The 15,276-nt window shown below is 42.6% G+C and overlaps 1 protein-coding gene across 1 annotated transcript in view; it reads left to right on the top strand.

Annotated features, from left to right (window-relative positions):
* The window catches only part of COLEC12 (collectin subfamily member 12), a 48,715-nt gene that overhangs the window by 28,702 nt on the left and 4,737 nt on the right, over positions 1-15,276 (top strand). Inside the window, exons 6-8 of the mRNA XM_029218013.1 lie at positions 6-86; positions 1,418-1,527; positions 10,778-10,923. Coding sequence (XP_029073846.1) covers positions 6-86; positions 1,418-1,527; positions 10,778-10,923 — 337 coding nt within the window. The remainder of the gene's footprint in view (positions 1-5; positions 87-1,417; positions 1,528-10,777; positions 10,924-15,276) is intronic.

The following is a 15,276-nucleotide window of genomic DNA, read 5'->3' as shown; positions in this document are numbered from 1 at the left end:
TTGAAAAAGAAATTTTTGAGGATGCAAAACTTTCCTGTGAAGACAAGTCTTCACATCTCATTTTCATAAACACAAGAGAGGAACAGGTATGTTTGCAGCATACTTATAGTTGGGGAAAACTGTAATTTAAGGATCGTGACACGTGGAAAGTACGTGCTTACTGAGGATTCAAAGATATCAAGAATTCATAGTCACGTAAACACAGAAGGCTGCATTATGGAGATTTGGGCTATTTATCCAGTGACAAGAAGCATTCATGGCATGGGAATTAGGTCCTTATGCTTCCACCTGGAAGGTCTTGCTTTATCAAGCCTGGAGGTGTGTGGCTTTTACCGGTGGCCATTGAAAGAGCCGTAAGCCTGGCAGGCCGGCACCAGGCCCCTGTGGAGAGAGAGGCAGAGAGGCCTAAGCACCGTAGGGGTGGGGAGGGATGCAAGGGACCAGACGTGTGGCCTCGGCACAGTCAGGAAGAGCAGAGGAGGCCCTGAGGCAGAGCCCACACATGATAACAATAGTGACCACTCACTAGGCCCCTACTGTGTGCCAGGCACTGTATGAGGCATTTTCTCTTATAAACCTCACCACATCCCTAGAGCTTATGTGTAATGTTACCCCCATCTAACAGATAAGAAAACTGAGGCCCCGCAAAGTTTAAATGATTAATACATGATGAGACAAGTAAATGCAGAGCTGAGATTGAAACTGAGGTCCAACTAGCAACAATACCAATGCTCTTTCTTTAATGCCACACTGTCCCAGTGGCCTCCTTCCTTTTCCGTAAGTGTCTCTGGCAGACATGACCCCGAAAACAGATGCTTCTGCAGTAATTGACTGGGAAGGAGCATCCATAAGACAGTAGTCAGGTACCTGGGCTTCAGAACACACACACCTGGGCCTGATCCCAGCTCAGCCACTTGTCATCTGTCTTAGGTTGGTGGTTGTAATGGCTCAAAGACACATTGTATGTGACACATTGGACGTGGGACCTGGCCCAGAGGAAGCGCTCAATATTGCCGTGGCTGTTACTGTTGTTTGAACATGGGAGGGAGGGGTGGTGGAAGGGGGTGGAGCCTGGTGGGATTCATCGAGTGGTCTGGATACTTTAAGGGAGAAAGAGCATCACTTAAATATTGCTTATAAGCTTATAAGAGGAAAAAAGGTCAAAGCCCCCAAAACAGTGCAAAACAAGTGCAGTAACGAGAGGACAGCAAAAGCAGTGCACAAATTCTGACAAACATCCTTTTTTTTTGTTTTTTTTTGAGACAGCTTTATCTTATTCAAATCTCATTATGCTTCTCTGTTAAAGTCTGATAAACATCCTCTTATAAAGTGTCCTTCTTTTCTAAACATTGAGGGGAAAGTCCCCCAAACATCTGTTCAAGAAATAGTAATGTACCGTTTCTGATTTATTTTTCAGCAATGGATCAAAAAGCAGATGGTAGGGAGAGAGAACTACTGGATCGGCCTCACAGACTCAGAGCAGGAAAACGAATGGAAGTGGCTGGATGGGACATCTCTAGAGTATAAGTGAGTCTCAGAAACTTCCAGATTGCTGGTCAGGCTCTCACTGGTCTATGTTTTCACCTCTTGCCAGACTGACTTCCTACAGTTTCTTCCTGAACGACCTTGTGTCCTACACGTTCCTCAAACTGAGGCTCCAGGTACCAGCTGCATGTTTATTTCCATGTAGGGAAATTATGGTTGAGAATCAATATGCTGTAAAAATAGGGGTTTTCTTTTTTCTTTTCATGGAGTGAATTTTTTTTCATTTCTACAAAAACAAACAAAACAACAAACAAAATAAACCACCAGACCCATAAAACCACCCAGGATGGCACTTGTGGCCGAGCGTGCTCTTTAAATGCTGCCGTGAAGGCCAAAGAAGCCCCAGGCTTCCCAGCATGGTCCGAGCTCACCAGCCATGTTTCTGATCAGAGCCGGGCACTCCCTTCAGGATGACGCCATCGACGCCCTGACCCCCTCTGTGCTTCTGGCCAGAGTGTGGGGATGAACTACAGGTTGATGACTGTCCTACACACAGAAAGTTCAAGTACACCACAAATGAAGGCGTTTGTGGGATGACCGTGTCCTGCAGGCTTGAAGAGTCTCTCTAAGTCCGATGTGACCTGAGTTCTATAAAGGCAGCAACAGAGAAGGGAAGCACTTCACAGAACCTTCTCGGAGCTCCTAGGGGCACAGACATCTCTATGAGCCTCATCCGACCCCCGTGTCCACTCCTGCCCTAATCCTACCCCATGGTCTGAAGAGGACTAAATTGTGCCCATTTAAATTTCACCTCTTTATCCTACTCCTGCTTTGCCTCTAATGGATGTGAAAATATGCGACACACACTGTACCAAATGGAGCAGAATTTATAAAAACCCACCTTTCCTTTGCTGGAGACAGAGAAGGCAGGCCCCGCAGAGGTTCAAGCAGGCATGTGGGCATCTCGGCTTCAGGACCATGTCCCGAGCATGGAGAAGCCACAGCATCCTTGGCACCAGGAGAGGAGAAATTGAGGGTATTTCAGGTCCAAGACAGCGTCACGGGCTTCGGGGCTGGAGCAGTAGAGGTCAAGGACAGGGAACAGGGGTTAGAGGGGATGGAGGGGCCAGATAGAGTTCCTGTGCATGTCTGTGCATGGGGGTAGACAGACAGGCTTCTTTACACTTTTAAATCCTCCACGTGAAAAGCATGATTAGAGGATATAGGTGGAAACCAGAATAAGGCCATTTATTTTATTTTTTTAAAAAACCTTTTACTTAAAAATCATGGTAAAATATATATAACATAACAATTACCATTTAAACCATTTTTAAGTGTAGATTCCAGCGTCAACTACATTTACATTGTTGTGTAAACTTCACCACCATCCATCTGCAGAATTTTTTCATCTTCCCAAACTGAAACCCTGTCCACGTTAAATAATAACTCTCTATTCCCCCCAGCCTGTAGTACCTACCCTTCTACTTTCTGTCTCTATGAATTTGACTCCTTTAAGTCACTCATGTATGTGGAATCATTCAGTATTTGTCCTTTTGTAACTGGCTTATTTGACTGAGCATAATGTCTTCATGGTTCATCCATGCTGTAGCACGTGTCAGAATTTCTTTCCTCTTTAAGGCTCACTAATACTCTATTGTATGGATGGACCACAGTTTGTTTATCCATTCATCCATGGATGGACATGTGGGTTGCTTCCAACTTTTGGCTACTGTGAATAATGCTGCTATGAACACAGATGTGTAAATATGGGAATTCAGTTTTCAGCACAATCCTAGACTCATTCCATGTGACCCTTATCACCCCCATGGGAGAGGTGGAAATGATCAGCCTAGAATGGACCTGACCCCCGAGGTGGGGTCACATAGCCAGGCACTGGGTCTATGATCTTACCATTGTGGGGGGTTTGGGGGGAGTGTTTAGAAACTGTACTTAGAGAAAGTCAGTATATGTTTATTTTTTATTTTGGCTGCGGGTTGTAGTTGCGGTATGCAGGTTCTCGGGATCTTTCATTGTGGCACGCAGGCTCTTTGTTGTGTGGCGCAGGCTTCTCTCTAGTTGTGGCGTGCAGGTTTCTTTTCTCTCTCTAGTTGTGGTGCGTGGGCTCCAGAACACACGGGCTCCATAGTTGTGGCATGCGGGCTCTCTAGCTGAGGTGTGCGAGCTCAGTAGTTGTGGCGCACGGGCTTAGTTGCCCCGTGGCATGTGGGATCTTAGTTCCCTGACCAGGGATCGAACCTGTGTCCCCTGCATTGGCAGGCAGACTGTTTACCACTGGACCACCAGGGAAGTCCCGACAATATATGTTTTTGCTCCTGCAGCCCATCACAAGTGCTGTGCTGGAGCGCACACTGGAAATTTTGGGTCCATAGCTAGGTTCACCCTACCACAAGGGAGTTCTGGGTGGGGGCTGGCGAAGGCCATTTCTTTTAAAAGAACGACCAAACTTCAAGGTGGAACGTTTGAAGATTTTAGGTCTGCTCCGAACTGCCCCAGACTGCCCCCAGGGCAAATGGATATCTGCCTCCTGGCTCAGCAGACATCCTGTCTGCTCCCTGCGCACCTGTCCTTGGGGAGATGAAGCCACACCACACCCTGGCACTCGGGAATTTGGCCGCCAGCCCGAGGAGGGCATCCAGCACAGCAGAGATCTGCTTCAGGAGAGTCAACACAGTTGTGAGAGTTGTCACCTAAAATCAGACCAGTGGGAGGGGGGCACGGGAGGCAGAGACTACTAAGGGAAAGAGAAATTTGTGACTGACAGTCTAGAGTGCCAGGATCATTTTTTTTTTTAAGGGAGTCAGTGGGGAGCTGGAAAAAAAAAAACAACCTCAGTCCCCTCCACTTTTCTCACAACCATAAATACGAAAAAGGTCTGGGTTAGACTCACTAAGAAATTCAATCTGAAGCCCTCCTATAAGCAAAAACTGGATTGGCCCACATGGAATGGATTGAGAGGGAACAGAACAGTACGGCCTATGCCAGCTCTCCCAAAGTGGAAGTTTCCTCGTCTCTCCCAGGCTCCAGCAGGAATTATGTGATTTGGGAGGAGAGCGCCAGAATTGGTACCTGGGACCTGAGAAGGCTCACATCCCCAGACACCTTCCTGGGAGCTCTGTTCCCAGCCACAGCCCAGACAGTGCTTCTAGTTTTCCACCCAAAGGAATACATAGACATGTAAAAAACCCTAGGATCACATTTTTTTTTTTTTTAACATCTTTACTGGAGTATAATTGCTTTACAATGGTGTGTTAGTTTCTGCTCTATAACAAAGTGAATCACCTATACATATACATACATCCCCATATCCCCTCCCTCTTGCGTCTCCCTCCCACCCTCCCTATCCCACCCCTCTAGGTGGTCACAAAGCACCGAGCTGATCTCCCTGTGCTATGTGGCTGCTTCCCACTAGCTACCTATTTTACGTTTGGTAGTGTATATATGTCCATGCCATTCTCTCACTTTGTCCTCGGGATCACATTTTAAAAGCAAGAATAAATTAGGCAGACATATTATGAGGCCTCAATAGCCGAAGGCTCATTTAACTTGACATAGAATAATAAACACAGCACAAACTAGAAAAAGAGCTAGTGTAGCGAGGGGAGAGAGTACCTGCCCTAGAGTCAATAAGGTGTGGGTTCCAGGTCCGGACTCAGCACTCAACAGCTCGTGACCTTGTGCAAGTTACTCAACTGTGTGGAATCTCCATGCCCTCATCTAGAAATGAAGATTCCAGAAGGACCGATGTCAGTATTGTGAAAATTAAATGAGATAATATATATCAAGCATTGAGGACATTGCGCCCATGGGAAGTGCTCAAGAATTATTACTCCTATTGTCATCACTGTCATCATTTTCATACTAGTCACTAATCGCAGGATAACACTTCCTAGCAGTTATGGATTATACCATGTCCTGAAGGAGATGGCACACACACGACAGGTTTGTGAAGACAAGAAGAATGTTCCCTGCCGTGGCCTGGGGATGGGGCTCTAGGCTCTCAGGGGTCTCGCAACACGATACAGCTCCCCAAGTACCTCTCCATCGACTCAGACTCACCTGTACCCTCCTCCTCTTTGCTTCTGTGGCCTCCAAGCCTGGTCCATCCACTTCCCTTTCCCCTGCCACCCACAGTGGTTTCTGGACCTGGCACCTCCCCGTACTTTGTGCAGGCTACAGAAGAAGTCAGTCTCCCTACTTTACTCTTATCCTTTTTCTCCAACATGCGCACGCACACCCCTTGTGAAATTATTTCAGGCTGCTGAGGGGACTGTTAAAGAGGAAACAGACAAAGGATAAAAGGTTCTCTCCTCTGCCTCTTGCCCCCACTCCATTTTTATACTGAGAGCTGGCTGAGAAAGACAGTGCTGGAATAAACAGACAAAAAGCTACGGTGATGTGGATTGGATGCCAGAAGCTTAGGGCACACGTGGACTTGAACGGAGGTTTATTTCCCATGAAACATACGACCTGACTCACTAAATCTTATGACGATTAGGGAAAAGGATGGCATGAGAAGCAATCTGTGATGTCTCAGGATGGTCCCCAGGACAGGTTTCCAAATGCTTTGGGTCCACACACCAATACAATTCCAAGAGAAAGACTGGAGGGCTGACTCATGTTGCCAAGATTTTAGTTGCCCAACTAAGGACGTGGGTTTTAAAAATCACCTATCAAGGGGGACTTCCCTGGCGGTCCAGTGGTTAAGACTCCACACTTCCAGTGCAGGGGGGCACAGCTTCGATCCCTGGTCAGGGAACTAGGATCCCACATGCTACACAGCACAGGCAAAAAAAAAAAAAAAAAAATCACCTATCAACAAATCTCAGCACAAAAACAACAAGAATAAAACCAAGAAAAGACAGTTGGCCATCACACATACACACAGAGTTGTCCTCATTTTTCTCTTTTCACCACAGACCTGTGAGAACTTCATTCTTGCCCAGCACCAGTCCTCTGACTGGACATTGGGATCCACTGGCCCACAGTCCCATGATAACATTCACTGAATTATCCTGGAGTGTCCACCATGACCCAGCCTCTGTGCTGGTTTGGAGGATCTTTTCTGGAGTTTGGGGCACAATACGAGTGAGAGGTACTGTTCTTCTACTCATGTAAAAACAGTCTGATTTCCAGGACCCTGTCACAATCAAGAAGACAGACACTCTGACCCTAAATGTGGATACAGTGAAGAGCGGGGCTTCAAAGGAGGTTTCAATGCTCTCCTCTCAGTAATTAATAGAACAAGTATTGAAGAGATAGAAAAACCAAGAGGGATATAGCAGACACTATCAACTAACTTGACTTCATTGATATTTATGGAACTTTTCACCCAACAACTACAAATACACATTCTTTTCAAGTGAGTATGGTATGTTCACCAAGATCAACTATGGGCTGGGTCATCAAACAAGTCTCCATAAATTTAAAAGCGCTGGAATTATGTAGTGTATGTTCTCTCACCAAAACAAAATTGAATTAGAAATCAATAACAAAAAGATATCTGTAAAATCACCAAATATTTGGAAATTAAAGACACACTTCTAAATAACCCATGGGGCAAAGGAGAAATCACAAAGGAAATTTGCAAATGTTTCAAAGACAAAGAAAACACAACATCAAAATCTGTGAGATGAAGCTAAAACAGTATATAGAGGGGCATTTATAAATTTAAAATGCTTATATTAGAAAAATATTTTAAAGTTGAAAATTAATGACCTAAGCTTCTACTTTATCAGGGTAGAAGAAGAAATGCAAATTAATCCCAAAGCAAGCAAAAGGAAGGGAATAATAATGACTGGAAAGCAATGAAATAGAAAACAGACAAACCAGGGAGAAGACCAGTGAAATCAGGAGCATGTCAAAGCTGGTCTTTCTACTCTTGATGGAATAAATGCCGGTGTGTCATTTGGCAAAGGTCATCACTGTCAATGGAGACTGCCTGGTAGGCACGGGGCAGCCAAACACACATGGGATGGAGACTCTGCCCACTTGCTCAAAGCAGAAATGTAAGGGAGCCTTTGAAGGCCTTTCCTGCCCACCCTCCTTGCAGTTGCCCACCTTAGATCACCAGAGATATGCTGTGCTTCCTGAGAGTCTCCCAAAACACACTTGAAGCTCCTCTCTTCCTCTTGTCCATTTCTTGGTCCCCTGCACAGGATATCATTTAACGGGAGCATGCTGTCAAGTTACGAGTAACAGCTTTCATCTCTGCACTGCAAAGACAAAACATGGGCTGCCCTTCTGTCCACACAGATGGCTACACGTAATATTATATACTACATTTTTAGAATATAGAACCGTAGAATGGTAAGGACCAGAAGGGAACCTTTGGCATCATCTACTTCAATACTCACTCGCTCTGGTCATGCCTCATGTTTGTATCAGCGGCACTGGCTTTGGCCACTAGAGAGAAATCTTCCACTGTTCAGACCTCTATAGCGGGAGAAAATTCTACAGCAAAGAAACACTTCTCACTACTAAGATTTTCCTGTTTTGAGGCCAGGCTCTTACCAGCAGAAGTTTCTTGGCCACGAAGGCTCAGTCAATCTTGTGGTTGATGAGAAATACTAAGTTGTGAGGGTTGGAAGGGGCTGTTCCCAAAATTGAGAGTTTGTGCTCTACCTCCATTAGTATAAACCCAGAATCCTGGGGGGTGTTTCACACCCACTGGCTGAGGTGCTTGCAATGATTCCAGCTCCCTGGAAGAGGGAGTCCCGATGCTTCCATGGTCCCCAGTGTACTCAAAATACAGTGTCCAAGTACATACACACCTTGCTACCCAACCACTTCTCTGACATGTATGTTATAATGTGGCATTCAAGGATCTGGCGCCCAGGTTTCAGCCATTCTTCTTTCCAGAATCTACCTATGAATGAGGTTTAGGAAACATTTAAGCTGAAATTCTTCTCCAAAATATATACATTCTATTTATCTGACACGTTCTGCTCTATTACAAACATGCAGACTGGGGGGATTTGCCACAAATCATTCCATGTGATTTTAGCTTTTCCAAAGAGATGCTGTGAGACTTAGTCTTTGAGACAAATTCCTCCTGCAGCCTGGCTTCAGGCTACTCCACCGCACATCCATGCTGGTCCCACCTGAGTCACTCCACTCACAGCCACCTTCTACCTTTAGTCCGGAAGGATTGCTTTAAGCACTGCATGTGAAGAATTCCAGTGACCTGGAAAAAAACGAATGGAGGATGGTGATAAAGACAATCTCCTTTCTTATCAAGCAGTTCTCTTTTTGTCTCATCTGTAAATCCCTTTTATCTACTCAAAAGGGCAAGGAAATACAAGGGGAAAATATTAAACAGATCTTCTATCAGAATTCCTATTTATTTATTATTATTCCTATTTATTATATAATAAATAATATTATAATAAATCCTATTATATTTATTATATAAATATTCCTATTTATTATTATTCCTATTTATTCCCAACTAACTGGGAGATAAAGAATATTAAATGTCCTGTCAGTATGCATCGAGAATCACAATCTCAAATTTGATAAACAAAATTGGAAGGGAACCCCCTCGTATAACTACAGAAATGAACAACGTGTACACCAACAACATCAAACTGCCCAGGCATTGTTGACATTTCCGGGAGGGTCCTTCGAGGTGGAAACACACACACCAAAAAGCTTGCCTGAAAGTTTCCTTCCGACTTCATCTCTTTCTGGCATCACTGTGACAGTCTGAGGGTTTTACCTCATTTGTTTCTTGCCTGTGATATAATTTCTGAGAGGGCTGGGACTCTATTCTCCACAGTGCCGTGTTGCCATCAGCTAGCATTATTTATCCCTGGCACATAGTTGGTGCTCTGTGAATATCTGTCGAATGAATGAGTTAACGAATGACTATTTCTGACTTCCACCTGAGTATCGTCCCACATTTACTCTCATCAGTTGATGGTTTCATCTAAATTATCTCTTCATCACTAGATTTATTTAAGTTCATTTCATTTTATAAAATATCCCAAAATATACAGTTGGCTTGGGGGAGTCCATGCTACCTTGTTACATCCTTTAACTGTAAATTTCAACTCTCCTTTCCCATCGCCCTGATTTTTGCTGGTCTTGTCGTCGAAAGAAGTAGGACAACATGGGCTCTGTCCCCAGGTGACCCTGGTAAGAGCCTGGCCTCAGAAAAGGAAAATCTTAGTAGTGAGAAGTGTTTCTTTGCTGTAAAACTTTCTCCTGCTATCAGGGTCTGTACAGTGGAAGATTTCTCTCTAGCGGCCAAAGCCGCAGCCACTCTGATACGAACATGAAGCATGGACCAGAGTGAGTTATTATTAGATGATGCTGGTTGGGTAATGAGTCATCGTTTATGGGAAGCACTTCCTGCTGCAGATGTTTTTTCGGACCCTCCGCACGAGGCAAGCTTGTCCTCTTAGGAGGTAACCACAAGCTTCTGTGCAAAGACCTGGTTCTCAGAGAAAACGTAGTCTTTCAAGTTTTGAGTCTTGGAAGCACATCTAATTTATTGCTTGGAAACAGAGTCAGGAAGAGCAAACGTTGGCAAAGGGGTGCTTTGAGCAGCAGCATGCAAGTTAAGCCCCAAATGAGCTCATCCTAAAGAAAACTTGTTTTAAAGACTTTAATCTCTCTCCCAAAAAAGGCAGTGAGATGTATAAGTCATTTTCAGTAAGAATAAATTACTATTTCTTTCTATAGCAATTAACTATCTACAACTTAGCCAGAAAACCATAACCAAGTGTTTATAATTGTAGGTTCTTGTAAGTGTATATCAAGCGTCTTTCGCTCTCTCTGCCTGACTCTGACTTGTTAGAGACAAGATATCAGAACGTACGAGGATCCCTCTGGGTTCTTCCAAGAATGTGTGTGTGTGTGTGTGTGTGCGTGTGTGTGTGTGTGGTCCTCAGAATGCATATACATTCACACACAGATATACACCCACATGCCCAGCAGTCAGCATTCCAGTGCACGTTAGAAAGCTGTCATTCATCTAACTGTGTTGGAGACAGATTTACTCTCTCAGCAATGTGATGAAGCAGCTCAGTGAGCTGATTGCACTGTGGCAATGATAACAAGCCTGCAGGGAGATGCTGCATAACACAGCGCTCTGCAAAACAGCTGCTTATTCTGAATCCGAGTGTGCACAGCTTTTTAAACAGTGCATTTTCATTCCCGGACAAATGACAGGCCTTGGTTTTGTTTTTTACATTTCTCTGCTGCTCTTGGGTAAAGAAAACTTCTCTGTGGCTTTGCAAATAATATCTGATTTCTGTTTTCTTAAAAGAAATTGGAAAGCTGGACAGCCAGATAACTGGGGTCATGGCCACGGGCCTGGAGAAGACTGTGCTGGGCTGATTTATGCTGGGCAGTGGAACGACTTCCAGTGTGAGGACATCAATAACTTCATTTGCGAAAAAGACAGGGAGACAGGTAAGCAGCAGAGGGGATTTAAGAGAGAGCCACTGAGCTTATATCTTATTAAAGGGCAAGAAGTGATGAGTATAAGGGATCTGAATGTAGGCTCGGTAATGGCTTCCAGTCCTGGTTCTGCCATTTACTAGCTGGGCAAGCTATTAACCTCAGGGAAATAATAATATCTTCTTAATGGGGTTGTTGTGAGGACTTAAATAAGTTAATAAATGTGCCTAATGTAGAGGAAGTACCCAATAAATATTAGACTAAAAGGCCTAGGTCATTACCTTATAATATTGTCAGTCAATTGTTATTTAACATATGGCACCAGTGTTAAGTCTTTTTCATAGAGTTCCATGCACGGATAATTCAGGTGGCCAAGCATTCAATTCCACATGTATTTATTGAGCATTTACTATGGGCCAGATGCTGTGCTAGATAATGTAGGGATATAGTTTCCCTGCCTCCTTCTAAGCTCATAAGCCTAAGAGGCATTTGGAGATTCTTTTTTTCATTTCAAAAGGTACTTATGTAAAACTTCATTAAATACATGACCCTCTTCAGGACATAGCATCTTAGTTTTCTTCATCAGAACTAGATTTGAAAGTTTGTGGTGGGTGGAGGAGGAAATGGGGGTGAATGGTAATAGGTATGGGTTTCTTTTAGGGGTGATGAACATGTTCTAAAATATTAGATAGTTCTAAACTATACAACCTTGTGAATATTATGTAATTCTATCTCATAAAGTCTTTATTTTGAAAGTTGGTGGGAGACCTTGAAGGGCAGGCACTATCTTTGTGCTCTCCCTCTGCTGTGCTCCACAGCACCAGTATCACCCCAAGGGGAGCTTTTACACACGTCTGATGCCCAGTTTTTTGCAGCTGCCACCCAGGGAACACCCCTTGATCTCCTGGCTCTAGTGGCCAGTGAGCTTGCATTCCTGGGTCCCATGAGACTATAACAAACAAATCATTCTTGGCCAGCTGCTATCCCCAGGGGACTGTGCAGACAGCAAACTGACTCATACCCCCAGTATTTCTGTGAAAGAGGCCTATTTGCTTGTCCTGGAGCTTCAGCAAGAGGGGTAGGCTTCTGGTTTGGCTCATCTAGGGACCTACTGAGGTGCCGTCCAGGGACAAAGGCTGGTGGATGCCATCTTTGTGACCTCCCTCTGCCTCGTGACAGGGTGCAGGTAGCTCCCAGGATGGAGCTTGTACACTTGTCTGGCACCCTGATTTTTGCAACAACTGTGCAGGAGACACTTCTAGGTCACCCAGTTCTGGTGGCCAGTGGGACATACCTTTCAGTCCCACAAGACTATAAATATTTGCATACTTTAAAAGCTGCTGCCTAAAGGTCTAGTTTCTAATCAGCAAGACTCTAGTTGCTGACTGAGATCCTCCCCTTTGGGGCACTGACAGGTCTTGGCACACTCAAATGCTAGGAGCCACTAAAAATAAAAAAGGCTGCTTGAACAATCACAGTGGTTTGAAGGACAAGCAAGAGCTAGGGCAGTGTTGAAAGATAAGGTTCATTCCTACAAGATGCCACTCCCTCAAGATTGGGAAAGAGGGTTGTTTTATCTAGTTTGACAACACAGAGAGTCAAGCAAAATGAAGAAAGATACATATGTTCTGAATGAAAGAACAAGATAAAACCTTATAAAAAGTCCTTAATGGAGATAAGTGATGTACCTATTAAAAAGTTCAAAATAATAGTTATAAAGATGCTCACACTGAACTCGGGAGAAGAATAGATGAACACAGTTAGAACTTCAATAAAGAGATAGAACATATAAGAAAGTACCAAATAGAAGTTACAGAGCTGAAGAATACAATAACTGAACTGGAAAATATATACTAGTAGGATTCAGTAGCAGACTAGATGAAGCAGAAGAAAGGATCAGTGAGCTCAAAAGCAGGGCAGTGGAACACACCCACTTTGCTTGTGGAGAAGCAAAAAGAAAAAAGAATGAAAAAACGTGAAGATAGTTTAAGGTACTTATGAGACAATGTGAGGTGGTCCAACATTCACATTATAGGGGCCCAGAAGGAGAAGAGAGGGGTAAAGGGGCAGAAACTTCTTGAAGAAATAATGGCTGAAAACTTCCCCAACCTTGGGAAGGAAACAGACATCCAAACCCAGGAAACCCAGAGTTCCAAATAGGAGGAACCCAAAGATACCCACACCAAGACACATTATAATTAAAATGTCAGAAGTTAAAGACAAGGAGAGAATCTTAAAAGCAGCAAGAGAAAAATAACTTGTTACATACAAGGGAACCCCTATGGACTGTCAGCTGATTTTTCAGCAGAAACTTGGCAAGCCAAAAGGGAGTGGAATGGTTTTATTAAAAGTGTTCAAAGAAAAAAACTTCCAGTTAAGGATACTCTACCCAGCAAAGTTATCCTTCAGAATTGAAAGAGAGAGAGAGTTTTCCAGACAAGCAAAACCTAAAGGAGTTCACCACCACTAGACCAGCCTTACAAGAAATGTTAAAGAGGCTTCTTTACACTGAAAAGAAAGGGTGCTAATTAAAAACAGGGAAACATATGAAAGTATAAATCTCACTGGTAAAGGTCAAAATATATTTACCTTTACATATATATAGTAAAATTCAGAATACTCTAATGTTGTAAAGGTAGTGGATTAACACTTATAAAGCTAGTATGAAGGTTAAGAGACAAAAGTAATAAAAATAACTACAACTACAATGATTTGTTAAGGGATACACAAGATTAAAAGATATAAATTGTGACATCAAAAACATAAAATGGTGTGGGGGCAGGGAGTAAAAACACAGAGTTTTAGAATGCATTCAAACTTAAGTTGTTATTAAAATAGACTGTTATAAATTGTTATATGTAAGCCTCATGATAACCACAATGCAAAAACCTATAGTAGATATATAAAAGATAAATAGAAAGGAATCTAAGCCTACCACTACAGAAAATCATCAAGTCACAAAGGAAGAGAGCAAGAGAAGAAGAAACAGAGGAACTACAAAACAGCCAGAAAACAATTAACAAAATGGCAGGTAATACATATCTTTTAATAATTATTTTAAACATAAATGGACTACATTCTCCAGTCAAAAGACATAGAATGGCTGAATGGATAAAAATACAAGACCCGTCTATATGCTGCCTACAAGAGACTCACTTCAGATGAAGGATACACACAGACTGAAAGTGAAGATGTAAAAAGATATTCCATGCAAACGGAAACCCAAAGAAAGATGGGGTAGCTATATTTATATCAGACATAATAGACTTTAAAACAAAGACTGGAATAAGAGACAAAGAAGGTCATTACATAGTGATAAAGGAATCAATCCAACAAGAGTATATAACATTTGTAAATATTTATGCACCCAACATAGGAGCACCTAAGTAAAAAAAGCAAATATCGACAGACCTAAAGGGAGAAATAGACAGCAGTACAGTATTAGTACCCCACTTTCATCAGTGAATAGATCATCCAGACCAAAAAATCAATAAGGAAACATTGGCCTTAAATGGCACATTAGATCAGGTGGACCTAACTGATAGAAAAAATCCCATCCCAAAGCAACAGAATACACATTCTTCTCAAGTGTACATGGAACATTCTCCAGAATATATCATGTTAGGCCACAAAAAAAAAGTCTCAATAAATTTAAGAAGATTGATTTCTAGCCTCATACCATTGTGACTGGAAAAGATGCTTGATATGGCTTCAATCACAAGAAGAAAACTGGAAAAATCACAAATATGAGGAGATTAAACAACATGCTACTGAACAACCAGTGGGTCAAGGAAGAAATCAAAAAGGAAGTAAAAAATATAGTGAGACAAATGAAAATGCAACATACCAAGACTTATGGGATGTAGCAAAGCAGTTCCAGGAGGGAGGTTCATAGCAATACATCCTATATCAAGAAAAAAAGATCTCAGATAACCTAACCTTACCCCTCAAGGAACTAGAAAAAGAACAAATGAAGCCTAAAGTTACTTGAAGGAAGGAAATAAAGATCAGAGTGGAAATAAATGAAATAGAGACTAAAAAGATAATAGAAAAGATTAATGATAGAGCTGGTATTTGAAAGATAAACAAAATCGACCATCTTTTAGCTAGATTTACCAAGAAAAAAATATGGGCTCAAATATATGCAATCAGAAATGAGAGAGGAGACACTGTAACCGGTATCACAGAAATACAAAGATCACTATGAACAATTATACACCAACAAATTGGACAACCTATGAGAAATAAATTCCTAGAAACATACCATCTACAAAGAAATGAATCATGAAGAAATAAAAAAATCTGAACAGACCAATTACTAGTAAAGAGATTGAATAAGTAATCAAAAACCTCCCAATAAACAAA

This window comes from Monodon monoceros, unplaced genomic scaffold, assembly GCF_005190385.1.
Source record: "Monodon monoceros isolate NGI ecotype Baffin Bay Population unplaced genomic scaffold, NGI_Narwhal_1 Super_Scaffold_1, whole genome shotgun sequence".
NCBI lineage: Eukaryota > Metazoa > Chordata > Mammalia > Artiodactyla > Monodontidae > Monodon > Monodon monoceros.
The sequence above is the reverse complement of the archived record's forward strand: the minus strand, read 5'-3'. Positions and strand labels throughout refer to the sequence as shown.